The following is a 27832-nucleotide window of genomic DNA, read 5'->3' as shown; positions in this document are numbered from 1 at the left end:
AGCAACGGGTCGAAGGGAGTACCATAATAATGGACCAAATATATTTGTGGTACAATGATGGTGGAAGAAAATAAGTATGCACTAGTGCACTACATACTCTAAGGCTCTAAGCTAGTAATATCTTAATGTGCATGATTCAGGGGCATCTGAGGGCCACGGGCAACGAAAGAGGACGACAGTAACAATGCCACACACATGCATGATCACACTAATAATCAGCCTTTCAGGTGCTGTGCATCTGTATTTTATGTCCCCCATTATATATATATATATATATATATATATATATATATATATATATATATATATATATATATATATATATATATATATATATCATACACGTTACACGTACGTACACTAGGCTAAATTAGCTTGTTTTTATGTGTATTGCCTTATAAATGTTGTATATTGTCTTACCACCTGAAAGGGTGATGCAATGATTCCCTTCCTTTTTCATGCATTTTTGTTTCACTGCATGACTCTTTTTTGACTTATATGCATTGCGTAATAATAATATACTCCATTATTCTTTTTTTTTTTTTTTTTTTTACTACGTATGTACTTGTTACATTATATGCATGGTCCATTCTCTTCAATGTGAGTTAGTTGTTGCATAACTTGCATTATATTGTTCTCCTGTATTCTTGCAAGATATGCTATGGTTTTACTGTGTTAAACTATGTTACAGTAATAATTGTAAATTGTTCGTGAGATTCATTATTCTTGATCCCCCGCTAGCTAATTCATTTTTTTTTTATCTCACTTTAATGAGGCAGGGTATCTTGGTAATTCTGTCAAGAGCATCAAATTAGTTTTGCCAGCTCCTTTGTGCCAGCTACTTAGTCTGTCAAGTGCTCTGCATCATTCCTAAAAGGGAATCTTAGCCGTTATTCACTGATTCTAGTTATTTTTCCCTAAAGTTGATCTTTGTCTTATTGTATATATATAATCATGTGTACTGTGCTCAGTTTATGGCAATGAGAATGATCAGTTATTTTCTTCTGCAAATTATTTTCTACTTATCCTCTTGCATCTTGCTGTTGTTTTAGTCATCATGGTATCAGAGCTATGATGCAACATCGAGATTGATTAGCAGCAGAAGATTATCATTCCCATTTGTTCATTTTTCAGCTGTTTTTCTTCTTTTTCTTCTTCTCATATCTTTCTTTTCTCTTTCTATTCTTTCTTTCCAGTTCTAGTTTTACTCCCTTCTTTTTTTTTCTTCTAATGGCAGCTGATCCTAGTAGTGTGTTGTATTTACACCCTAATGATGGCTCTTATTCCATCAGTGTTGCAAAGCTCACTGGCTCTGCTGATTACAGATCTTGGAAACGCTCAATGGAGATTGCACTTTCTGCTAAAAAGAAGCTTGGTTTTGTTAATGGAATTGTTCATCGATCAACTTATGCAACTGATTCAGTGAAGGCAGATCAATGGGATACCTGCAATGCAATGGTAATATCCTGGATTCATGCTTGTTTATCAGATACAATTAAAAAATCTGTTTTATTTGTCAATACTGCTAGAGAAACTTGGGTTCAACTTGAGAGACGTTTTTCTCTTACTAATGGCTCTAGGAAATATAAGTTGAATAAGGATCTGTATAACTCAAGCAAAATGGTAGCTCTGTGAATGTCTATTTTACTAGTATGTCTAGTCTTTGGGAAGAAATTGATGCCATGAATTCATTGCCTGTTGTCACTGAGTCAACTGCTGAGATCAGGTCCTTCACTACTAGAAAAAGGTCTAATTCCGACGGAACGGTTCCGACAGACATGAAAATCCGTCGAAAAACACTAATTTCCGACGGATTTTTTTTCCGTAGGAAATTTGCGACGAATTTGGAATTTCCGTCGAAAATCCGTCGTAAAGTAAGTGTTTTCCGACGGATTTTATTTCGTAGGAAATTTCCGACGGAATATTTGGTCGGAAATTAAAATTTCCGACGGAATTATATTCCGTCGCAAAATTTCCGACGGAATATTATAAGTTTCCGACGGAAATTAATTTTTTTTTTAAAAAAAAAAAAAAAAAAAACCCCAAACCCTAATTAAATGGGCGCCCCTCCCACCATATATATTCAACCTACTCTTTCTCTCTCCTCTCTTCTATCTCACTCCGCCTCTCTTCTCCTCACTCCGCCTCTCTTCTCTCTCTCCTCTCCTCTCCTCACTTCTCAGCTCTCTCTTCTCTCCTCTTCCTCAGTTCTCCGTTCTCCTCTCTCCCTTTTTCTTTTATTTTTATTTTTATTTTCTCCTCATCTTCTTTCCGCCTCCTCTTGCTCAATTCTCACCGTCGCCGTGAAACCTTGCTATTTCGAGCCTATATTAACGGTGTTATCTTGCTATTTCATACGGAGTATTATTAATGGTTTATACGGCCAAATTCGAGCCTGAAACCTCTAGATCTAGAGGTTTCAGGGTCGAATTTAGCCGTATTAAACCAAATACGGGTTGAAATTGGAAGCTTCGGTTGGTAAGGTATGTTTTTTGGTTTCAATTTTTTTTTGTTTTTCGTTTTTTTGGTTGTTGGTTGAAATTCGTGGGTTTTATTTGTTTTTTGGTTGAAATTCGTGGTTTTTTGCGATGGTGGTGGTTTTTTCTGGTGGTGGTACGGCCGGATTTGTTGTAGATCTGGGTTTGTTTTGGTGTTAGATATTGATTTGGGTGGGTTAGGGTGGTGGAAATGGTCGTTTAGGATTAGGGGGTGGGTCTGTGTTGGGTAAGGGGGAGTGGTGGTGCGGTTAGGGTAAGGCTGGGGAAGGCTGGGGAGTGGTGGTACGGTGGTGGTGGTTGGTGAATCTGGGTGATTTGGGTGGGTCTGGGCGGTTAGGGTAAGGCTGGGGAAGGCTGGGGAGTGGTGGTGCGGTGCTGGTGGTTGGTGAATCTGGGTGATTTGGGTGGGTCTGGGTTAGGGTTTGGTGGTGGTGGTGGATGGATCTTGGTTAGTTTAGGGAGTGGTGGTTTGGGCTTAGGGTTGGTGGTGTTTAGAGGTGGTGATGCGCCGCGCCCCTGGTGGCGTGGCGTGTTTTTTTTTTAATTTCTTAAAATCCGTTTCCGACGGAAATTCCGTCGGAATTTTCCGACGGATTTGTGTTCGTCGGAATTTTCCGATGGACTTTATTAGTGCCCAAAAATGCATTCCGACAAAATGATTCCGTCGGAATTTTCGTCGGAAAAGTGTTTCCGACGGAAATTTCGTCGGAAAAGGTCGATTTTCCTACGAAAGGTTTTCCGACGACAGTTTCCGACGGAATTCCGTCGGAAACACCTTTTCCGACGGAAAAAAGGGTGTTTTCGAGGGATTTTTTCCGTCGGAAAACAACAGTTTTCTAGTAGTGCTTGTTGAATGCAATTTCTAAGTATCAAGAGGAGCAAAAATTGTTCCAGTTTTTGAATGGTTTAGATGAGCAATTTGCAGCTATGAGAAGTCAGTTACTCATGCTGACTCCTCTTCCTACTGTTGATTGTGCTTGTTCAATGTTGCAATAAGAGGAGAGTCAAAGAGAGGTGCTGCTCTCTTCTCAGCCTGACTTGGATGTTTCAGCTATGTACAGCAGAAACTCAGGTTACTCTGGATATCCCAGAAATTCTGGAAATCCTGTTATTCAGGCTCCCAATACTGGTGATTCAAGGTCTGCTAGTTGCTCAGTGTGTGGTATTAGGGGTCACACACCCGACAAATGCTGGAAGGTTGTGGGTTATCCCAGCTGGCACCACAAGTCCAAGAATGGTGGTGTGCAGCATAGACCTCAAGACCAGAAATGGAGCAAGCCATCTCCCAAACTGGCTGGTGTTGCTCACACCCCTGGTTTACTTGCTACTCCAAGCCCTGGGAATGTGACACTAACTCAGCAGCAATTTCAACAGCTGCTAAAGCAACTTCCCTTGCCTGCAAAGGGAAATGATACAGATGATGAATTGGACCAAAGTTTTTCAGGCATGGTGTCCTGTAACACAGCTGATGTTAATTCTCTTGAGTGGATTGTTGACTCAGGAGCCTCGGATCATATGACTTCCTCTCTGCACTCTGTTACTAATCCCAGAATTTGCCAGCAAGCTCTTACAATTAATCTTCCCACAGGTGCTAAATCTCAGGTTTCTCATATTGAAACTGTTGAGCTCCCTAACTCTCTTTCTTTGAAGAATGTCTTGGTTGTGCCAAATTTTAGGCACAATCTTCTTTCAGTTCATAAACTGATGCAGGATTCCCAGTGTGAAGTTTCTTTCAGCAATACTCACTGTATTATCAAAGATGCTATTTCTAAACAGGTGAGAGGCATTGGACAGGCTAGAAATGGATTGTACTATCTCTCTTCTTCTTCTTTTGCACCTGATCTTATCTCTCAATCTTCTGTATCTTCTCAATCATGCTTAAATGCTCACTCCAATTCTGCTGAAGTGCCTTTTGCAGTCTGGCATCATAGACTTGGGCATGCCTCTTTAGGCAAGCTCAAGCATATTCCATGTGTTAACAAGACTATCACTGAGAATAGTCAAGTGTGTGTCACCTGTCCAATGGCAAAGTTCACTAAACTGCCTTTTAACCTGAGTTCTTCTAGAGCTTCCCAAGCTTTTGAATTGATTCACATGGACATTTGGGGACCTTACAAGGTGTGTACAAGGGGGAAGTACAGATATTTCTTGACAATTGTTGATGATTACACCAGAGCTACATGGATTTATCTTTTACAGCAAAAATCAGAATCTCTTTCTAAACTCAGGGAATTTTCTAAATATGCTGAGACACATTTCAATCTAAAGATTAAGTTCTTGAGATCAGATAATGCTCTGGAATTTCATGATCAGTTTTGTCAAGAGTTTTTTGCAAGTCTTGGGATCATTCATCAAACATCTTGTGTGGACAGACCACAACAAAATGCTAGAGTAGAGAGAAAACATAGACACATTCTTGAAATTTTCAGAGCTATAAGGTTTCAAGCAGGGCTAGCTCTATCTTACTGGGGAGAGTGTGTAATGACTGCTGTGCATTTGATTAACATGCTTCCCACTCCTGTTCTTCAGAATAAAACACCATTTGAAATGCTGCACAATACTGTCCCAGATTACTCATATCTTAGGGTCTTTGGGTGTCTTGCTTTTGCAGCTAATCCTAGTGCAATCCTTGATAAATTCCAGCCTAGGGGAATACCATGTGTTTTCTTGGGTTACCCTGCTACTCAAAAAGGCTATAGGCTTCTTGACATAAAGTCTAAAAAGATTTTTGTCTCAAGAGATGTCACTTTCAATGAAACTATATTCCCATTTCAATTGTCATCCCTTGAGCATTATATGCAACCAGTTCCTCCAGTTCTCTCAAATAAAGATAATTTCAATGCTGCATATATGGATGATTTTTCTGAACTCAGTCTTGCCAATGACACTGCTCATATCTCACCCCCACCCTCTCCACCTCAGCCTATCTCTTCTTCAATCCCTTCTGTTCCTACCTCTCAAAACACTCAAAATCCTAATCCTGCTTCTCTTTCTATTCCTCAGTCACTTGATAGTGATATTCACACCAGACACAGTTCCAGAATTTCTAAGCCACCTTTTTGGGCTAAGGATTACATTCAACCAAAGAAAAAACCTGATCTGCAAACCTCTAATCTTGCTGCTCAGGAAATTTCTGATGAATTTTCATTGTTTCATGTCTTCTCTTAACAACAGTCAAGATCCTGTTCAGTATAAGCATGCTGTAACTAGTTCTAATTGGGTTTCTGCTATGAACCAAGAGATTGATCAATGTGAGAAAAATGGCACTTGGTTGGTTACTACTCTTCCTGAAGGCAAAAGGGTGATAGGTTGCAAGTGGATTTATAAAACAAAATATAAATCCAATGGGGAAATTGAGAAACACAAGGCTAGAATTGTGGTTTTGGGTTGCAGACAACAGTTTGGTCTAGACTATGGTGAGACTTTTTCCCTTGTTGCCAAGATGACAACTGTCAGGACCTTACTAGCTGTGGCTGCTATGAAAGGCTGGTTCACATCCCAAATGGATGTAACCAATGCATTTTTGCATGGTGACTTAACTGAAGATCTTTACATGTCACTTCCCCAAGGTTACAGTGGTTTTGGTTCCAGGATCAGTGTTGATCCTCATGGTAATACACCACCCAAGCATCCTCACTTAGTTTGCAAATTGACTAAATCCCTGTATGGTCTTAAACAGGCCCCTAGACAGTGGTTCATGAAACTGTCTTCTTCTCTTGAATCTTTTGGATACAAACAGTCCAAGTCTGATTACAGTCTTTTCACTAAGCCTAAAGGCAGTTCTTTTACTGCTGTTCTTATTTACGTTGATGATCTTCTTATTACTGGCAATGACAGCACTGAAATTAGTGCTTTGAAAGCCTTTCTCTCCTCTCATTTTCATATGAAAGACTTAGGTGCCTTAAGATACTTTCTAGGTCTTGAAGTTGATCACACTGATAATGGCATTTTTCTATCTCAGAGGAAATATGTCACTGACTTGCTAAAAGAACAGGGATTGCTCAATGCTAAACCTCTCAAGCTTCCCATTGATTCTCATCTCCAGCTCTCTTCTGATAAAGGCACTTTGCTTCCTAATCCAGTTGTCTATCAGCAGCTTCTTGGTAAACTTATATATCTGACCATTACCAGGCCAGATATTTCTTTCACTGTCCAATTGTTGAGCCAATTTATGCATTCTCCTACTTCTACTCATATGCAAGCTGTTAAAAGAGTTCTAAGATATTTAGCTGGAACAACTTCTCAGGGCATTCTGCTGGCTTCTGCTTCTGCTGCTGTTCTCACTGCATTTTGTGACAGTGATTGGGCTAGTTGCCCTACTTCCAGAAGGTCTACAACTGGTTATTGCATTCTCTTAGGGAAATCACCAATTTCTTGGAAGTCCAAGAAGCAACCAGTTGTTGCAAAGTCATCTGCTGAAGCAGAATACAGGGCTATGGCCTTACCTGCTTGTGAGGTTACTTGGTTAAAGGCTCTTCTTAAAGACTTGGGTCTGTCTCACCTTGGTGCTACTGTTCTTCACTGTGATAATCAAGCTGCAATTGCTATTGCTACAAATCCTGTTCTTCATGAAAGGACTAAACATGTGGAAATAGATTGCCACTATGTTAGGGACATGGTTAAGTCTGGTGCTCTTATTCCTTCTCATGTTTCATCTCAAGACCAGCTAGCTGATATTCTCACTAAGGGACTGTCTGTACACCAACATCAGCAACTTCTACTCAAGCTTGGTGCTCGTTCTTCTAAGCACTCAGCTTGAAGGGGGGTAATGAGGCAGGGTATCTTGGTAATTCTGTCAAGAGCATCAAATTAGTTTTGCCAGCTCCTTTGTGCCAGCTACTTAGTCTGTCAAGTGCTCTGCATCATTCCTAAAAGGGAATCTTAGCCGTTATTCACTGATTCTAGTTATTTTTCCCTAAAGCTGATCTTTGTCTTATTGTATATAATCATGTGTACTGTGCTCAGTTTATGGCAATGAGAATGATCAGTTATTTTCTTCTGCAAATTTTTTTCTGCTTATCCTCTTGCATCTTGCTGTTGTTTTAGTCATCACACTTAGCTTGGCCTTGTTACTTTTCTGATGTAACACTTTACAAAATACAGATAACTACTAATAAAGATGGATTAATTTGGGTTCTTTACACACACTATTTGACAGACTGCATATGTGTTTAGTTTATTTGTGTTGATAAGGCCGGCCCATTTGATCAGCTAGTGTCTCCTCAAAGCATTACGGAGTATGTAGGGTTGTAGTGTTTTCCTTATTTGTTTCGGTGTTTAGATTGACTTTTAAATAGGAAGATTGTTAAATGCAAGTATGAATACCCATGTATTGAAAAGAGTAATATTTAATATACAAATAATAACCCAAGTGTGATACTCTTTTGATAGGCTAAGGGCCTATTCACATTTACTGAACTGAGCTGAATTGAAGTAATTGGAGCTGAACTAAACTGAACTGAACTGAACTGAACTGAGTTAAACTGAATATTTTTTGAGAGAAGGAAATTAGGAGCTGAATTGAACTGAACTGATTGGAGTTGAGCTAAATTGAACTGAACTGAAATAAGCTGAAGTGAACAAGCTCTAACTATAGTTTCATAATAAACTACAAAGGGTTAGTATTTTATTTAATGCAACAACTCAACAAGCATATATAAGGACAATACCAAATGCAATGGGTCTATCCATGTACGGGATATATAATGGTGTCCGTTATACGCAGTAATAGACGAGTTGGTTGGTAGATTTTCCCATGCTGTTCCCTCATGGGCCGATTGTCATTAATTTTCAAGCTATCTCCAGCAAAAGTAAGGAAGTTCTAACTTTATTTTTAGCCCATCTTTAAGCGTATTTGGACGAAAAATTATATATCCAATAATTTAGAGTCTATTATTCTATTAAGGCCCTTTTTTGTAATTAGCTTATAGGTGATTAATATACTTGATTGTATCGACTGATTTGACTATATAGTTGTAGATAGTTGGACTTGTAAAAGTGTTTGATAAATAATTAATTGTTAAATTTTAGTGTATGAATTAATCAAAATGATAAATGCTCAATAAGAAAAATTTTAAAAACTTCTATTTTGAACCTTTTGGGTTCAATATGCTATGTGACCAACACCCAAATTAGCCTTTTCATAATGATCAAACCTCTAATAATAGACTCAATAAGTTAAACTAAAAGCTCTGAGGGGGCGTTTGGTTCGTGGAATATATAAATACATGGTATTAAGGGGATGTGATTTCATTTCAGAATTGAACCAAACACATGGTATTAACCCATATCACTCTACGAACCAAACGCCCTTATGATTATAAGCTCTAAAGTTGCGACCTTTGAGTAACAAGGAATAACTCACTTCTCGTTTGATATCCAACCACATATTTTTATCCCTACCTTTACAAAAAAATGAGAAACCTCTAAGGCTTTTTCTAAACAATTGTAGCATGATAACGGGGGTCATAGTGTCATACCCACCATGAGTGTCCACCTTATACGACTAAGAAGGTTCCACCTCAACAATGAGAGGACACAACTTTCTCTTTTCTTCAATGTGGGATACACATTCCAATCTTCTATTCACTTTTATGCTCTTTCAATTTGAGATAACAAGTTTACTCACATATGGAGTTTATTCACGGGTTCAACACAATACAACTTCATAAATACATTTTAAGAAAGATAAAAAGATTTAAATATTTACTTATACAAGTATTAAGTTCAATTACTAGTATATTTCTATAAACAATAAGAAAGATAATTGATGAAGAAGAAATTCAAGATGAAAAAAACCCTAAACATTGAGCAATGTGTTCATACACAATGCACGAACACCACAAAAAAGACATAATATCACAAATTCGGTGCCTCGATCTTCGTGATTCCACAAAATAATTACCTTTCTCCGGACATCACTCCTCCAAGTTTCTTTGGTATTGTCCCACTTTACTCTGAAACTACTTGAAAAAAACACTCTTGACACTTTCATTATGCACTGCTTTTAGTATGATAACTTTGACTATTTTTTGAAGAGAATCTCTAGGAAAAAAAAGTTTCTTTGTTTTCCCACTAAAATTTTCACTCCAAATATTCTCAAAACAAAGAAAACAGAGGAAATTATGGGTTCATCTGCCAAAAATGAGCATAGTTTTCTCTATGTTGTGGCTACCAACTTTGATATTCTTGCTGGGTAAGTCTTTTTTTTTTTTTTTTTTTTGCTAAATCATGTATTAAAGGGTTTTTTGTATAAAATTTTGTTATAATTAGTTATTTCTGATATATATTTCAATATTGTATTGTTATTTGCAGGCCATTAGTTGCTCTTGTTTATCCTCTGTAAGCTTTTCTTCTTCTTAACAATTTCCTGCTTTTTTTTTTTCTTATATGTCCAATGTTAATTTAAGTTAGTTCCTAAGTTGGTAAATTACTGTATACTAATATATGAGTTTAACAATATATTATAACTTGTGTCATTTGGAAAATACAGAGCGAGGTAGGTGCAACCAATGGTATTTTTTCGCTTATTAGAAGATTATGAAATGCACAAGAACAAATATGAGTAAATAAACTTAAGTACATCCGAGTATATAATAACTACAAGTATTTCGTATCCCAGCTCAAAAAAGTTGTACAAATAGTAATTTTGAAGAAAATAGTGTTTCAAGTTGTTTGTAGTCTTACATTATTTTGGTATGGACAGAAATGGTGTCACAAATAGTTGGCATTTTGAAAAATTATTTTAAAAGATTGTGTTGGTGGTTGGAAGATTTGATATTTGTTGGTACTAAATTTAGTGCCCAATAATTTGGATTCCATGCGACATTTGCACCTGAAGTTGCACGTTACTACTTTGCTAGCACTAAATAATTATAGCACTGGGATGAGGGAGATAATGTCATTTTTTTATACCAAAGTTTTTATTTTTCTTGTTGAAGAAATTTAAAGCATGAATAATGTTTAGCTTACAGGAAGATTTGAGCTGATCTTAATTACAAACTTGTCAAAAATTATTTACTACGGAGTATTGTTTTTTCAGTTATTTTTATTTTAATGAAACAAAATTTACTAAGTTGATGAGAACAAACCCGCATCATACTTTTGGTGGTACATGCCGTAAATGACTCTTATGGTACTACTTATTGCTAGTTTACTTATTTATTGATGATTATCTAATGATATGTAAATTTCACTGTATGACGTGTATTAGATATGCTTCAATCAAAGCCATAGAAAGTGGTTCAAGATCAGATGATCAACAATGGCTTACTTATTGGGTGTTATATTCCTTGATCACCATCTTTGAACTCTCATTTGCCAAAGTCCTTGAATGGTAAGCAACCTCTTTTACTTCTTAAATTAATTTGTCAATAGCTACTTTGTTGTGTAGTTGGCACAAGGCTATAGAATATTGTTTGCAATACAACTACTACGGATTAAATAATATTGCCTACATCTTTTGGTATAAAGAGTCACGACAGAAAAATAATATTGACGAGATTTGATCTTAGATTCTGGGTACCATGGTAGCACCTCATGACTTTAATCAACTAACCACGCCAATTTCATGCATGGAATTGAGTGTTTCAGGTTTCCGATATGGAGTTATGCAAAGCTTTTCTTCACATGCTGGTTGGTGCTACCTCAATTCAATGGAGCAACTTATGTTTATAGACATTTTATTAGACCTTTTTATATGAACCCACAAATTACCACTCCCACCATGTGGTATATACCTAAGAAGAACTTATTTAGCAAACAAGATGATATTTTATATGCTGCAGAGAAGTACATTGAACAAAATGGAACTGAGGCATTTGAGAGGATCATTAAAAAGGTACTTAATTAATCCCTATTTTTTTTTTTGAAAAGAAAAAGGTTTTCCCCTGTTGGTCTTAAATTTTCACTCACATCAATTGTTTCTCTAGCGAGTATGGTCTGTTAAAGGAGGCAATTAAGTCATTTGGATCGTGTTAATTTGGGTCTGTCCTTTTATGTAAACGCTTAATTATGAATTATGATAGATAATATTAGACACATAGCTTGTTGGTAGGGTGTAGTTGGACCAAATTTACATCAAGTGATTTCGAAGAGTTTGGGTTGGTTATTGGGTATGAATTAGTTATACCAAGTTAATGATTTCATAAATATTTTCTTTATCTTATTCAAAATTCGTCGATTATTCCATCTCCTTTTTACTAATTTAACGATGTAGGGGAAGGATGATACACACATCTTAAAGTGTAGAGTTTAGTACACTTTGAATTGACGTTTTAAGTGGTTCTTGGCATGTGTAACATAGTTCATTTGAATATGCATCTCTAAAGGGTGCTTTTCAATTAATAATCCGTCAAATTTTGGTGGAGTTATTATCAAGGATTTGTATTTAAATTTGTACGATCATTATTAAATCTTCCTTTAAACTTTAACATCTTTGTGATTGCAGGCTGATAGAGAAGCAAAAGCAAGGAGGAAACACTACATGATTTTTGAAGAGGATCATAAAATTCATAACAAATATGATGGATATTACTGATCTCTATAATATAACTAGCTCTTTTATGAGTTAATTGGATAGCCAATTGAACCAGTACGTCTCGTTTCACTAACTTTGTTGCACCCCTGAGTTTTGGATGTAAATATATACTTCCTTCGTTTCTTGTTTGCTGTACGGTTGTATCATTAACTTATCAAATCCTCGGTTCTGACTCGTTCTGTTGTATGGACATTATTAATTACTCTATTTGTAGCTACTAGCTAGACTCCCTTGCCATGGAAACCAATTTATTGTGATTGATCTTAAGGCGCGAGGTGTTGTGAATAATATGAACTGATTTTATGTATGAACATTGCTTTCATGTCACCCCTTCCCTCAAGATTGCCTCGACTGAGTTCCTCAATGTGCTCGTATCCATCATTCCCTCGAGAGTTAAAGCAGGCTGGTTTTGCTATGTATACGAATATGGCTCACGAGTAGTTGAGTTATGACTAAGAGGTTAATGATACTCTGTAGTCTATAATATGTACATACAGCATCTTTCCCAGGGGAGATACACTTCTGTACTATTAAAGCAGAGTAAGAGAGCAAAATTTCAGTTTATAATAGATCGGATTGTTTCTTTTGGTTAAAGCCATTGATAGCAAGCTTTTGAAATTATAAATTCAATACTTATACCGAAATTTTGCTCATTCATCATCATCGTGTGCATCTAAAACTACACTTGCTAATTTGGATGTTTAGGTCAAGTCAATGTACACTAGGTTAGGCCAGATTGAGGTTCCAAGTATGTCGGGTTAATGGACTTAACGATGAAGGTTAGGTTGGTCATGTTCTGTTTGGGTCACCCTTCCTATAGTGTTAGAGTCAAGTTCGTAGCTAAGTGAAATACGGGTCAGTGGTGACTCGGTTCGAGATTGGTACATGTTTGTAGCAAGGTTCAAGTCAAATTTGGCTTAGGTTAATTTTATCAATTGGATTCGAGTTTCATTGATTAAATGATCATAGGTTAAATTGTTCAATATCATTGAGTTGACATATGTTAGATCAGTAACAAGTCAAATTGAATTTAAGTCAATTAGTAACAAGTTAGGTTGGATTCAAATCGGGTTAGTAATAAATCAAGTAGAATTCGAGTTTCAATGCGTAAAATCGAGTATGGGTTATTCTAAGGTACGAATCGAGCTCAGATTTAGAATTCTAGTCAATAATTTGTAAGTTGAAGATCAATCGCATCATCTCTAAGCCATGTCATATTTAAGTCTCATATTTTCAAGCTTGACAAGCTAACTAGAATCTCAGTTTAATTTCGGATCGGGTCACAATTGGATGAAAAGAACAAGACCCTCTACTTTGGGAGCCCCCCTCAAAATGTAGGGATCACGTGAGTTAATGACAGAAACTCGAAAGAAAAGCGGTAAAACACAACCCTACTACAGTAACACATACCCCCACAAAAAAAAAACAAAAGTATAAAAGTGGGCCCAAAATCTGAAATTGGGCCTACTTGGTAAATGTAAAGACAACATAAATATAGCCTGGGAGAAGTCCAATAAAACTCCAGGTATCTTACGTGGCATCCTTCAACTTTAAAAAATTAATAAAAAATTCAACACTTCTTCAAAGCGTCGTTGCCTTGTTCTTGTCACATTTGTTGCAGGAAAGGGGAGGGAGGAGAGAGAAAATTACTCAACGCATTCAAGAATTTGTTCTCCTTCCTTCTGATTTTAGAGAGAAATTGAGAATTCATGCTTTACATTTTGTAGAATTTTCTGTGTTTTTGATCGGGATTTAGTCACCATTTTTGACGATTTCTTGATTTTTTTTGGAGCTCCGAAGTCAAATTGGGGGCGGCATTGGAAGATTTCTTCGATTTTTTTTTGGAGCAATTTTGTGGATTTTAGGTGGATTTTTTTGTTTTGATTGAGGTAATTTGGAGCTATTTTTTGAATTTTTTTTTCAAGTTTGATTTTGTTTGAGTTGAGAATTTGAGGTAATTCGAATAATTAGGGTTCATTTGGGGGAGAAATAGCTGTAAGAGCTGATTTTGTTGCTTAATTTTGCATTTTTGGGGTTAATTTTGAGTTTTTGGGGTTTAAGAGGAGTAATTGAGCTGGAGAACAATGCGTTTTGAGGTTATATAATGATGATGATGAAGAATTTGATGATGGATTACACAAATTTAGAGGAAGAGAAGCGATAATGGTTTGGAGAATTGGCATTGTTTTTTCATGGGGTTAGAAGTTGAGTCACTGAATTTCAGGTTTAGTATTATTAGTCGTTTTTGGATTGGTTCAAATGGGTAGAACAAGGCTGGGACGATCACTACAACGCTGGATTTCGCAAAGTAGATGGGTGATTCGACGAAGGGCGGCCCCGGGGAAAGGGACATTGAACAGGTAGCTTTCGCAATCCTATTCTAATTGGGAGGAAGGAAATGTATAATGTTATTGTTGTGTAATGCCATTTGAAACTATTTTGTGAAATTATGTTATGGTTGCTTTGTATTGACTGTTAGTTCATGAATTGACCATTTATTTAAAATCTAACAATAGAGAGTCATCACCATTATTGTTGACTTTATAGCTTCAATTACAGTATACTATCATTAGATACAAAAAAGAAACTCGAATTGTGAAAGCTTAAGTTTTGGTATATTGAAGTGATGGTAGACCTTGCTTCGATGCAACCTTTGATCATATGGCATAAGAAGGGTTTGAGGGGGAGCATATTGAATAACTTAGTGATATGATGTGAGGGGACCGTGCAAATTTCCTAGTGGGGATCGAGGGAGTATCGATAGCGTTTAAAGGAGGCTGTTGCATTCAAATGCCTCTAGGCAGGCAAAGTTGCCTATCAATATTATCCCTTTTCAATTGATAGGACATTGCTTGCTAAAGAGCTCACGAAAGTCTTAGACACATGCTATAATTCCCTTATGCTACTAGTAACTGTATCTATTTGGTAATAGAGGAGCTTCATGGTTATCTTACCTCGATAAAACACACCCCATTGGCAATATGTACAAAATTCTTTATCAGCCTTTTTTTGCCAATACTATGTCCTATAATGGAGGTAATCTTGTGTTAGGGTTTGATATGTGGTACTTCGTATTCAAGTTGTAGTTACTTGGAAATTTTTTGTCTTCAAACCAAAGTCAAATAGGACATATTTTTGGGATGGAGGGAGTTCAAGAAAGCATGACATTTGTTGAATTCTTGTAAGCATATAAGATGAGAAAGCACCCGATGCTATGGACCGCTAAGAGGTTAAAATCTAGAGGTACCACACCGAGACCTATTGCACATGGTTGAATTATTATTAATAAGTATAAAGGAGCTTAGACTAGCAGTTGACCACTTGCAGATATGCAAGGCTCCCAATGTTGTGGTCTGTATCATTTGGGTACGTTAGTCTTATTGTACGTAATACAAGAAGGAATCTGTGAGAATATATAATTTGAGACATTTTGGAGTCAAAGGGAAGAGTTAAGATGGAATTTGTGGACTGTAAATTTAAGAGAGCCAGATATTACCTGAGATAGACATCAAGATCTAAACTTATGCTATACCTACAAGGCTGCAATACCTAGACTTGCTTAGCATGTCTAAGATATGATGCATCGAGACCTAGAATTCTTGGACATGGGATTTAGAACACTACAATTTTGAATTGTTTAATTTAATTTTATGATATTTAACTGTATGAATAGAAAATATCAATCCAGAGCAGTTTTTATGAGAAGTAAAAGATTAAACATATCATTTAGAAGTTTGGGATCTTGATTTTGTGCCGAACAATGCTATAGTGAGATCTTAAACTTATGAATTTCAGGAAACTGTAGCAAAGATGAACTCGCTAGTACTTTTTTTTCCATTAACCGTAATCTGCATCAAATTGTAATTGAAATGGGACAAATTACAAGGATTTACAGTTTTAGCCCTTTTAGATTCAAAATATTTATTTTCTATTGGTGTACCTAGTACCTTGAATTTCAGGAAAAGGGATCAGCTTTAATGAAAGTTCCACATCTGTCCATTATCAAGGCCTTCACTCAACCCCTAAGGCAAATAAATTATGATTAAATTAACTTTAGCCCAAAGAATTCCTTATTTACCCTCAATTAATTCATTAGGTTTATATCGGTGAATTAAACACACACATACCTATTTTCTTAGTCTTTAGCATTTTAAATCAAGGGAAGCTAGATATGGTGTTTATTATGCGTATCATGCTTATTAATATACACACTTGACACAATAATTGTAAAACTTATTTAACATACAATTAGAAGTGGTTTAAACCATGAGTCTGAATATTACTTCCTTTGTTCTAAGGGTCAAAGTTGTTTGTTGGCAAGCGTTAAGTCATTGTTATTGCATTTGTGTGTGTGTGTGTGTGTGATAAAGGATCAAAGTTGTTTGTTGGCCAGCGTTAAAGTCGATGTTATTGTTTGTGTGTGTGTTTGCACGCGTGTGCGTGGTCCCTTTGTTCCACATCAATTGTCACTTTTATTTTGATTTCTACTTTCATTTGAATTACAATATTACATTGTTATAATTGGTAAATTTTTATTTAAAATTCAGCACTTTTACAATATTACATTTCTAGATTTTTTGCCAATGTATGAGGAGAGAAATTAGCATGCCAAGTTTGACCTTGTAAGTGTAAGAGACTATAAATAATCTTGGAGGAAGTAGGTCAACTTAAACATCCTTAGCATATTACCAAGATAATTTGGTCTCATTGTGTCAATGACATTTAATTCAAAGTGATAATGTATAGCTACATTTGCCATTACCAAAGGTACCAGGTCAATTTTGTAACGACAATTTACAGTTCAGGAGCATGTTATCTGCTAAAGTGGAATATAGTGTACAATACATAAAGTGAAGATTAGGAAATGTAATGAGCTTAGAGATTCTTGCTAATAAAGATATCTATCTGAAGTATTGATGTGGCATCTTATGAGTGGCCCATAGGAAGGGAATCATAGACAACAGAAATCATACGATTTTGGAAAATATATATAGGTCTGTGATGTGGATGATATGGATATAGCTCTGAATCAATTTATATTTTCAGGCGGTTACTGCATTGAAGAAAGGGGCAACTTTGCTGAAGTATGGGCGAAGAGGGAAGCCTAAATTCTGCCCATTCCGGCTTTCAAATGTAAGACTTGCCTGTCTTATGTGCTTTATTGCTTAACACGTGTTGTTTGTATTTGCTTAATCGTATGAACATACAAGTATGTCTGTAATTAATTTTTAAACATATTTTTTTTATATTGATGTATCACATTCTATGTACAAAGGATGAATTATCTGATATTGTTGACAAGGTTAAACTAAGACTAGGGGTGTATGGATTCTTGCATTGCATTGAAGCTACATTTGCACTCAGTTATAATTTTTTTGCTGTCATTTCTCCACAAGGGTGGTCTTTTCTTTCTTCAGTAATACTGGACTTCGTCTCTGCCTATCCTACTTATATCTATCTTCTTCCATGAAAGGCATTGCTTAGACGGTTAGACCTTGCAAACGGGTCGTTCGGGTCGGGTCAATTCAGGTCAGCAAATATTTGGGTTGGGTCGGGTCAATTTTCAGGACCAATTTTCGGGTAAATTTCCGGTCGGGTTAGTTCGGGTCGGGTCACCAAAATAAATTCACTTTACAAAAAAGTTGAAAAAATAAATTAAAATCGCCTAAAAAAAATATCGTGATGAGTACCTATTACCGAGGAACGGAAGAAAGAAGTCCTAAACTAAGTAATTCACCATTTCACCCTATTTAGTATTCACTGCAGGAATCACGTCAGGTCACTTCGGGTTAGGTTGATTCGGGTCAATCAATTCGGGTTTAAATCGGGTCGGGTCATTTCGGGTTTCGAGTCAGTTTAGGTTTCAGGTCAATTTCGGGTCAACTCCATTTCGGGTTGGGTTAGTCTGAGTTCGGGTCAACTTCAGGTCAGGTCGGGTTGTTCGGTTTGGGTCAGAATTGCCAAGTCTAGCCGCCATTGCTTGCATCATAGGAAATCAGTGGCCTTAATTTTTAGTATTTAATTTTATTATTTTATCCCACTAATGTTTTATGAACTGTATTGATTTCCTTTGCTAAAGTTTTCTCAAATCTTTATGTTTTCATTCCAACGTTTAAACCACTCCTTGAAAACTTTAAATCTTATTCTTGATTCTCTTTTAAAACTCCCTTAATTTTTCTTGGATGCTCTTCCTTTTTCTCACTTTGCTCACCTTTTTTCAAGGTTTTTCAAATGATTTTCTTGTTATGTCCCTAAATCATTTTGGGATTAAGGCTTTGTTGTTGTTGTTAGTGAAGACGGAATTTTTTTTATATATATATTTTATTTTTGGCAATTATTGGGAGAACTTGCTGCATAAAATTTGTTGACTCCTTTGCTTTGTATGATCAGGATGAATCTGTATTGATATGGTTCTCTGGGAAGGAAGAGAAACAGCTTAGACTCAGCCAAGTTTCGAGGATTATTCCTGGGCAGCGAACTGTAAGTTTGACTGTCCATCTCTATCTAAGTAATTGAATTTTGTAAGTCAAGGGTTTCATCTAATTTCAATGACATAGAATTAGTCACCATTTAACTTGTGATCTTTGGATTATAATGGACTAAATCAGACTATGAGTTTATGTTTGTAATACAAAGTGCCTCCTTGCAATTAAAGAGGTATAATTATATGCATGTTGTCCTTTATTCAAAGCACAAGAGGGGTTGAATTGTAGCAAAGGTAACTTAGCCAAATCTTGTGGAATATTCAAAAGCTAAAACGACAAGGAGCTCAAACATGCACAAGAGATTTTATGTGGAAACTTTCCAAGTCCCAACTTAGGAAATAAACCTTGACCCTCACAAAAACCTTTTTAATGTACACCCGGGTGCACATATGGGTAGGTGCACCAAAGGGTGGTTTTTAGCTCATATGATTTTATTTATTTATTTATTTTTTAGTTTTATTTTTTTATTTTTTTATTTTTTTTTTGCTCATTTTAAAATTTTGAAATGAGCTTAATGGCAGAAAATACCCTTTGGGTGCACCTTGCTCCCGGGCGTATATAATTTTATTACGACCCCTAATGTATGTAGTCTAACTCGACTCTCTTTACTGTGATATAGCAAAAACCTATTACAACCTATTGTATTCTCAAATCTCTCACTCAAAATGAAGCTTCAGTCAGAGCTATTCTAGAGTTCACTCAAACCCTATTCCCAAAAATACAACTCGGGTAAGAACACTTCACACTTGTATAAGAACAAAAAGACACAATAGAAATCAAGTTAAATGACTTCTATTTAAGCTCAAAGGTTAGATCTGTTTTTACTCTTGTAATTTTTCAAAGCAAATTGATTCTATTAATAGGGGGAAACCAAATTTACGGTAAAATTGGGTGTCCACAGATTGTGTCGTGGATGTTGTGGCCAATTTTTAGTTTTATATTTTAATATATTTATGAATAACATTACTAGTATATTTTTAAAATCAATCTTTCTATCATTTTCTTATAGTCAAAATTTTATTTATTATAGAGTCTGGTAGAAAATTTACAAAATCATGCAATTTTCCTCCGCCAATTCAGATGCATATCGGTCCATTTGGCAGAGAATGTGGTGTAGTTTAATAGCCAGAATCACATCGGGAAATATTGGTTCAATAATCTTAAATTCTGTTACATCTCGGACAATACGTGATGATGCAGATGAGTTTTGAATATATCTTCAGCACATAAGACTATCTAATAGATATGATTGCAGCAGGCGTTGTAAGATTGACAACCTGTCCATTCTCATTCCCGGTCATGTTAGATTTGAAAAGATAGCTTGTGGCATTTTTTTTTGTAGACTACCATAGAAAAAAGGTGTTGGACAATTGCCTTATCTGGATAACAAAGTAAACATTTAAGAAGAGGACATTTCTCTCTTCCCCTGTTTGGTTGATTTTCTTGATTCTTAAAGTTGTTTTAAGGGTAGGTGTTGTGGCTTTCAAGTTGTTTTAGGAGGGGGTGGGTTCTTAGCTAAAATAAGTTTATCTTAGGTACAAGAGCTAATTTTAAAAAGCCTGTCATAGGATGGTTGGGATGGCATTCGGGGGTCGTGGGTGAATTACGGTGATGATTGGTTTTGTGGTGGATTTTTAGCAGTGGGGGTAGTTTTTAGAGGATTTTTGGTGGTGGAGGGTGGAAAATGGAGGATTTTCGGTGGTGAGGGGTGGTTTTGTGTGTTTTGGGTAAAGGTTGGTTGGTTTTGAGCGAGTGGGATGGATTTTTGTTGGTGGATAGGTGGTTTCAACGAGATTGGTTGAGTTTCGATGGTGGCTGGGTGGTTCAAAGGGGCTCTGATGGTTAGTGGTGGTTGGCAGTGGTGTGATGTAATGAGATGTTCAAAGTGGGGTTAGTTGGGTGAAGAGGAATTTGAGAGTGAAGATGATTCTTTGGGGGGAGGGGGGAATCATGGTAAAGGTATAGGGAATCAGAAAATTCTTTATTTTTCTTTTGTTTATTTTATTTTATTTTATTTTATTTTTGAAGGAGGGGAGTAAAATTGTGTATAAACTGAATAATCAAACAGACAAATACCAATTATAGTAATATTTCTATATTATACAAATATAATAGAGACAATAACTGTATATCAGTTGTGCCCACGGTGCCAGCAGCAATATTGTAGGAAAATTTTAACATACCATGCATGCACGTACATAGTCACCTATAGTAACAACCCTAACAATTATGAAGAGGAAGAGATTGGAAAGGGAAAACACATGTTGGGTATGATTTATCGTATGAAAAAAAGACAAGATTCTTGTAGTCAGCTACTTATTAAATCCCAATACTTCCTGGGTGTTGAGTCTCCTAGTACCTCTTTATCTGTTACAGTTCCTTCAGAGAATCTTCTGGAATCCAAAGCCTGAAATAATGATGAAAGAAGGAAAGTGCATTGGCTGAAATTCCTTATGACTTTATGTGTTTATTATTAATATGAATTTATTTTTCAGAATATTTTTAATTGTTTGAGGTAATTTTTCTGCATTTCAGGGAATTTTTAAGCGATATCCTCGGCCTGAAAAGGAGTATCAATCATTTTCTCTTATATACAATGATAGTAGATCATTGGATTTGGTGAGTCCAATGCTAAAAATTTCCAAGTTCATAATCCAGGATCCATTTGTTATCATTTGTGGCATTCTTGTATGAAGTAATTCTACGTGCCAAAGTTTTTTTTGACACGCAGAATGCATAATTTTACTTATTGATATTGAAAAAGTGATTTTAACATTCTTATAATCTTTGTGATAGATATGCAAGGACAAAGATGAAGCTGAAGTGTGGTTTGTTGGTCTTAAGGCACTAATTTCTAATAATGGCTGGCGTAAATGGAAAAATGAAGCAAGGGAGAGTAGTACATCATCTGCAGATGGCTCAACTAATCGTAGAATTCATCAAACAATTGCATCACATGTCTGTCCCAATTCCCAGAATCTCCTATCTAATTTATTATAAATCGGAACATAAACAATCTTGCAGTTGACTTAATTTTGCTTTTGAATTACATTAGGAAGCTGGGGATGCACCCTGCCAAGTGCCAATTGAGAGTCCTCCACAAACTGGATTGGGGAAAGCATTCTCCGACATAATACTTTACACTACAGCATCCAATAACTGCAGTCAGGCTGAGGCATCCACCTATGTTGCTAGCTTTCCACCTTCCAACAGTGTAGAAAATTTTACGGGCCGAAATTCATCATCTGAAAGCATTCGGATTAGTTCATCAAGTTTGGTAAGTTCATCAAGTCAGGGATCTTTTCCTGATGATTTTGATTCCTTGGGTGATGTTTTCATGTGGGGAGAAGGAATCGGTGAGGGCATAATGGGTGGTGGCTCCCTTGGAGTTTCACGTAGTGGCAAGTGTGATGCTAATCTACCCAAGGCACTAGAATCAACAGTGGTCCTTGATGTTCATCATATAGCTTGTGGTGTTAGGCATGCAGTGTTAGTTAACAGGCAAGGGGAAATCTTCAGTTGGGGGGAAGAGTCAGGAGGCAGGCTTGGGCATGGTGTGGAAGTTGATGTTTCCAATCCAAAGTTGATCGAAGGTCTTAGTGGAATGAATATTGAATTAGTTGCATGTGGAGAGTACCATACTTGTGCCATTACAACATCTGGTGATCTTTTTACGTGGGGTGGTGGTACCTGGAATCCTGGTATGCTTGGACATGTTAGTGAGGCAGGTCACTGGATACCTAAAAGAGTATCTGGCCCTTTAGAAGGTATGCATGTGTCATTTGTATCTTGTGGACCTTGGCATACTGCTGTAGTATTATCAACTGGTCAGTTGTTTACATTTGGAGATGGTACCTTTGGTGTCCTGGGCCACGGAGACCGTATGAGCTATACTGTTCCAAGGGAAGTTGAGGCCTTAAAGGGACAACGAACACTGAGAGTAGCTTGTGGTGCTTGGCATACTGCTGCAGTTGTTGACATACTGGAAAGTGAAACTATATTTGATAGATCTTTCTTAGCATCAGGAAAGCTCTTTACCTGGGGTGAGGGTGATAAAGGCCAGCTTGGACACGCTGATAAGGAAGCTAGACTGATCCCTGAGTGTGTAGAAGTGTTAATGGATAATAGTTTCTGCAAAGTAGCTTGTGGTCGTGATTTTACTGTTGCTCTTGCTACCTCTGGACGAGTTTATACAATGGGCAGTACGGCTTATGGACAATTAGGATGTCCTGCTGCTAATGGAAGAATTCCTTTTTGTGTTGACGGTAAGATTGCAGACAATTTTGTAGAAGATATTGCTTGTGGTTCTCACCATGTTGCAGTTTTGACATCTAGGGCGGAGATTTTCACTTGGGGAAGAGGTACAAATGGGCAATTAGGTCATGGAGATAATGACCACAGAAATGAACCTACTCTTGTTGAGTTTATTAAAGATAACCAAGTAAAGAGAGTAGCATGTGGATCCAATTTTACTGCTGCCATTTGTTTACACAAATGGGCTTCGGGAACTGACCATTCTACGTGTACTGGTTGTCATAATCCATTCGGTTTCCGGAGGAAACGTCATAATTGCTACAACTGTGGGCAGGTATTTTGCAAGGCATGCAGCAGCCGCAGATCTCTGAAAGCTTCTTTGGCTCCAAACATGAATAAGCCTTACCGGGTTTGTGATGATTGCTATGTGAAGCTGAAGAAAGCAACAGAATATGGAAATATGCGAATCCCTAGACCTGTCAGTAAAATCAGTCTTCAAAAGTCCAATGAAGGAGCAGAAAAGGACACATTACTTCCGAAATTTGGGGGACTGACATTTGTCAATTCCCTGAAAAGAATTGAGAGTGACCGTTCTAAAGGTGGTGCCAAATCAGGAAAAGTAGAGAGCTCCATCTTTCCCACTTACAGTGGGATCTTTCAACCTGGTAGTAGTCATCTATCAAGCAGTTTATACCCTTTGTTGGGACCCTCAGATAAACGAGTCTCGGCTTCTGCTCCTGGTTCCAGGATGGTTTCTCGGGCAGCATCACCCATTTCACAAGGGCATAGTCCTGTAAGATCATCTACATTTAATAATTCAATCAGTCTTCCTACATCTCCTGAAGTTATAGCTCCTAACTCAAAGCATACACAAGATAATTTGAGGCAAGAAGTTGTTCAATTAAGAGTAGAGGTAAGCCATTTCATAAAGCAAAGATATCTGCACTGTAATTCTGATATTATGCTCCTGCTGTTCCTTAGTGTATGCATGTTTTACTAGTTGTCATGTCTTATGTGCTTCCCTTAGTTTTACGATCAAGATACATTATTCACAAATACATTCACTTTTCACTTTTAATATACTAGCCAATATAATTTATCTAGTGTAAATGCTATCAGTTGGAGGGTGTATATGACTTGCATGCATAGACAATGTGCTTCCTTTTTCCTTAGATCTATAAAAAGGAATCCTGTAGAAAGAACAAGCCAGGCTTTTTGTTACTCTGATAAATTAGAAATCGAATTCTGTAAAAGGCTGTAAAAGCATCAACTGATAAATTTAAACATACATGTAAAACTTTTGATCATAGAGTAGTAATTTCATGAAGACACATCAATAATGAATAGATTTTTAACATATAAATAAATTTTTGGACCATAGATAAGTTTTTGCTCAAATATTACTTGTTTGCTCAAAAGTTGTGATCTGTAGAATGATGATTTCCCTATTAAACTTCGTGCCATGTTTTAAATTGTGGAAATTGAATTAATGAATTTGTTCTATGGCATTTGTGCCATTATCCTATATCAATTAATTGGTACAATTCTGACAATTTATGGATCAAATTATTAGGTAGAAAAACTTACTGGTGACAATAAGCTTCTTGAAGCTGAACTGGAGAAAACAAGAAAGCGACTTAAGGAGGCCAAACTGGTAGCAGTAGATGAGGCTGAGAAATCCAAAGCTGCCAAGGAAGTCATCAAGTCCCTGACTGCGCAGGTTAGTTGTACAGCATCTACCACAATTATTGTCAAAAGCATCATGCAGATTCATCAATCCTTTATTGTTTTCTAGTTGTTCATATCTTCAGTACTTTTTTCATAACTCATAATTGTCTTAACTGTATTGTCAATGGAAGAATTTCTTTTTTGATAGTAGTGACAATAGGCATCCCTTATTCTCTTAATTTCCATTTTCTAAGAATGTATATATTTTTTTGATAGTTGTAGGTGGTGATTTTTTTCTTTTTCTTATGATCGTTTCAAAGAAATTTTTCTTTGGATTAGTGGGGAAGTGAAAAGTAATGAGATAGGAAAGGATAATCACCAGGAAAGAAAGGAGTGAGAAGGGAAAGGGAGAAAGCTATTGTGAAGTGTGAACCATCAGTCAATTATTTTATATTGAAAATGATATTGTGGAGATTGCTTGAGAAAATGCCTCATGTCATTGGGCAATTTGTTTTTAATTACTTAGCATAAATATTATCTTGTAGCTTGCTGTATATCATGGTATGATTATTATCTAGTTCAAGATGGAACCTGAGGCTTATAAATATTTCCTCCACCTATATAAAATAGCACCTGTTGTACTTTTCACTATTCATACATTTCTCTTTGACCATCTTTTGTATAGTCAAGCGGGATTTTATTAGATTTGTCTTGATTTATGCTTTCCAAATGTCAATTTTTTTTTTTTTTTTAATTCACTAAATGCAAATAAAAATATAGGAATATAGGAATGATCAAAGTTTTGCATTGGCAAGCGTGAAACTCCAAATGATGCAATTAAAAAAGAGGAAGTACTACCTCCGTCCCCGAAAGAACAACCCATAGTCCCAAAAAGAATGACCCATTTGCATTAAAACACCCACCAATTTGCAACAACATTTGTGCAAAATTAGTTTTCCCATATAAAAATTTGATTTTCCATGTAATTTTATTACTTTCTCTCTCTATTTTTTTACAAACCCCATGTAAATTTATATTTTCAATATACTTCTTTTTATTTAACTTTCTTAATACCTGTGTAATCAACCCAAATGGGTCGTTCTTTTGGGGACGGAGGGAGTAGTTGATATTGTATGTCTTGTGTATAGGTTGCTCTATATGACTTGACTAGAAATTTTAGATGATATAATTTTGTAAATTAGTGGAATACGATGTTTTAAGCAATATAATCTCTAATATCTCTGTTCTTCTGGTGGAGTAGATGCAATATTTTTTTTCTCTCATATCCAGTTTTAATATCTTTACTGTTGCTCAAACTTGCTAAATTTGTCCTTGTGTTTGTTAATTTTTATTTTTAAAACCCTTAATGGTGCTTTGAATCTCAGACTTTCTTTAATTGATTGTTGCTGTAGTTCTACAGTATGTTCAATTTGGTTAGAAATATTAGCAGAAGATGTAATCAAACTAATTAAAAAAGGCCAAATTAGCATTCAATTTTATTGCTGCACAGTTTATTGTGTATTAAATACAAAAGGACCAGAGATGCAACTTTTGGGTTATTTCTTTCTTTTTCTTTTTTTTCTTTTATTTATTTATTTATTTTTTTTTTTTGGATCATCCATCTTTTAACAAAAAAAAAAAATATGGAACCCAGTTGCTTTGTTAGAGTTGCTTTCTGCCTGTGACATATTGCTCCTAACAGTATTAGTTGATTCATGGGTTGTGAAATATGTTTTGACAGTTGAAGGAGATGGCTGAGACATTACAAGGAGGAAAAGATGCAAGCAGCAAATTAGATTATTGTGCACAATCCTCTGGGTCCTTTAGAAAGGTCTCTGATGAGAACCTTTTGTCTCCTAGAAGTGAGTCAACTGTTTCTATGGATGCCTTACTAACTAATGGAGAAAAAGCACAGCCTGAAAAGATGGAGTGGGTTGTACAAGATGAGCCTGGCGTGTATATAACACTTTGCTCCTTGCCAGGAGGCACTAATGAGCTCAAGCGTTTGCGTTTCAGGTACAGTATTGTGAAACAAACTTACATTTGGTTCTTTCTGCATGATGATATATGACAGTCTATGTGTTGGATAGGAAGTAGAATCTCATGAACTTTCTCTAGCTTATGTTGACATGTGGAGTTGATGGAATGTGTACAAGTATGTGACAATGGATATGAATGCATGACTATGCAAACACTTTCCACTCCAGCTAACTTATATTCGCATATGGTGTTTTTTTAGGATCTCCTACTATTACTTTCTTATTTGTGTTAAATTCATTACCTTACTACCCCCATTCAGTGGACCCCACTCCCACTTGATGAACCCACACCCACCCTCGTTGATTTTCCGCCTATCATCACTTACCTCTCCATTCTTGACCTGCCTCTATGGTTAATGGTCTAATGGATGATAAGGTGGGTTTAAAGTTTTCTTATGGTTAAAGAAATGGGTTCAAATAATACATTGCATTGTAGTTGCTATTGTAAGTGGTAATGAAGAGCTGAAATCTATAAGGTTACAAAAACATCATATTCTTGTCCTCATTCAACCAAGACCATTATTTTGGTAAAAGAAGATTTTTTTAATATGAAATAACAAATTTCCTTTTATATATTTTGGTAACATTGCACCACAAACAAATTGGTGATTGGTGTAGTTCAAAAAAAAATTGGTGATTGGTGCATTAATATCAGTGCAATGTGCTCATGTTATTTGGAGTCCTTATTGAGCACTTTTATCTTTTCAGCCGCAAACGTTTCAGTGAAGGACAAGCAGAAAAGTGGTGGACTGAAAACAGCAGCAGAGTATGTGAACGGCACAATATACGGAGTCAATAGGTGTGGCCTGAGTTTATATTACCATCTTGGAAACAAAGCTGGCAACAATGGCAGTCTTCTTATTTGGAGTATGCTGACATGATTTCTCAGAAAACTATGGCAGACATACTAGCACAAACAGTGACGGAAAGGGGTGAACTCGATATAGAAAGCCCACACAGCCACAGGCCTTCGCAAATGTGGAATTTTGAATTTCCTTCACTTTCAAGAGCAGTCAAAATCTCTCTTTTTACATGATCCATTCTTTGTCATCATCGTGATTGTATAGTTAGATAATCAGCTGAGCTTACCAAATCATTGCAGCTGTTAGTTTTGTATAGGGTACACTAACAGGTACTGTTTGTTCACGGTTTTCTGTTTCCGCTTACAGATGAAGTGGAAAAGTGCATTTTTGCTTCAAACAAATCAGATTGTTCGTTACAAAGAAGATTTCGATTGAACTCTACTTATATTGTTATTGTTGCTGTTGCCTTAAGAGTAAGCTCTCACAAAACAAGAACTGCTAAGAATAAACGAAATGTGGCATAGCCACCAAACCTACAATGTCATCG

The 27832-nt window shown here is 36.3% G+C and overlaps 3 protein-coding genes across 3 annotated transcripts; all 3 read left to right on the top strand.

Moving 5' to 3' along the window:
- The first annotated feature begins 1230 nt into the window (after positions 1-1230).
- On the top strand, positions 1231-3469 carry LOC145600821 (uncharacterized). Its single transcript, XM_081656683.1, has 3 exons — positions 1231-1604; positions 1652-1726; positions 3424-3469. The coding sequence occupies exons 1-3, from the start codon at positions 1231-1233 to the stop codon at positions 3467-3469; spliced, it is 495 nt and encodes a 164-aa protein (XP_081512809.1).
- Positions 3470-9465: 5996 nt separating this feature from the next.
- Positions 9466-12287, top strand: LOC145602433 (HVA22-like protein a). The gene is made up of 5 exons (XM_081658623.1): positions 9466-9693; positions 9813-9839; positions 10711-10833; positions 11091-11337; positions 11947-12287. Exons 1-5 carry the CDS (start codon positions 9623-9625, stop codon positions 12034-12036), a joined length of 558 nt encoding a protein of 185 aa, XP_081514749.1. The 5' UTR covers positions 9466-9622; the 3' UTR covers positions 12037-12287.
- A 1319-nt stretch (positions 12288-13606) lies between these two features.
- Positions 13607-27673, top strand: LOC145603086 (PH, RCC1 and FYVE domains-containing protein 1-like). The gene is made up of 9 exons (XM_081659204.1): positions 13607-14396; positions 17083-17169; positions 18427-18516; positions 21057-21140; positions 21318-21479; positions 21577-23688; positions 24349-24495; positions 26185-26459; positions 27191-27673. The coding sequence occupies exons 1-9, from the start codon at positions 14349-14351 to the stop codon at positions 27279-27281; spliced, it is 3096 nt and encodes a 1031-aa protein (XP_081515330.1). The 5' UTR covers positions 13607-14348; the 3' UTR covers positions 27282-27673.
- Positions 27674-27832: the final 159 nt, after the last annotated feature.

The sequence above is a fragment of the Chenopodium album genome, chromosome 21, assembly GCF_948465745.1.
Source record: "Chenopodium album chromosome 21, dcCheAlbu1.1, whole genome shotgun sequence".
NCBI lineage: Eukaryota > Viridiplantae > Streptophyta > Magnoliopsida > Caryophyllales > Amaranthaceae > Chenopodium > Chenopodium album.
This window is presented reverse-complemented; position numbering and strand designations above follow the sequence as displayed.

Bases quoted from the DNA above. Each gene is read 5' to 3' on its own strand.
- LOC145600821 (XM_081656683.1), top strand. From the start codon at position 1,231: ATGGCAGCTGATCCTAGTAGTGTGTTGTATTTACACCCTAATGATGGC. The intron at 1,605-1,651 runs GTATAACTCAAG...CTATTTTACTAG, and splicing joins TATAAGTTGAATAAGGATCT to TATGTCTAGTCTTTGGGAAG. The intron at 1,727-3,423 runs GTCCTTCACTAC...AGCAATTTGCAG, and splicing joins GAGTCAACTGCTGAGATCAG to CTATGAGAAGTCAGTTACTC.
- LOC145602433 (XM_081658623.1), top strand. From the start codon at position 9,623: ATGGGTTCATCTGCCAAAAATGAGCATAGTTTTCTCTATGTTGTGGCT. The intron at 9,840-10,710 runs GTAAGCTTTTCT...GACGTGTATTAG, and splicing joins GTTGCTCTTGTTTATCCTCT to ATATGCTTCAATCAAAGCCA. The intron at 11,338-11,946 runs GTACTTAATTAA...TTGTGATTGCAG, and splicing joins TTGAGAGGATCATTAAAAAG to GCTGATAGAGAAGCAAAAGC.
- LOC145603086 (XM_081659204.1), top strand. From the start codon at position 14,349: ATGGGTGATTCGACGAAGGGCGGCCCCGGGGAAAGGGACATTGAACAG. The intron at 17,170-18,426 runs GTAAGACTTGCC...TTGTATGATCAG, and splicing joins GCCCATTCCGGCTTTCAAAT to GATGAATCTGTATTGATATG. The intron at 21,480-21,576 runs GTCTGTCCCAAT...GAATTACATTAG, and splicing joins ATCAAACAATTGCATCACAT to GAAGCTGGGGATGCACCCTG.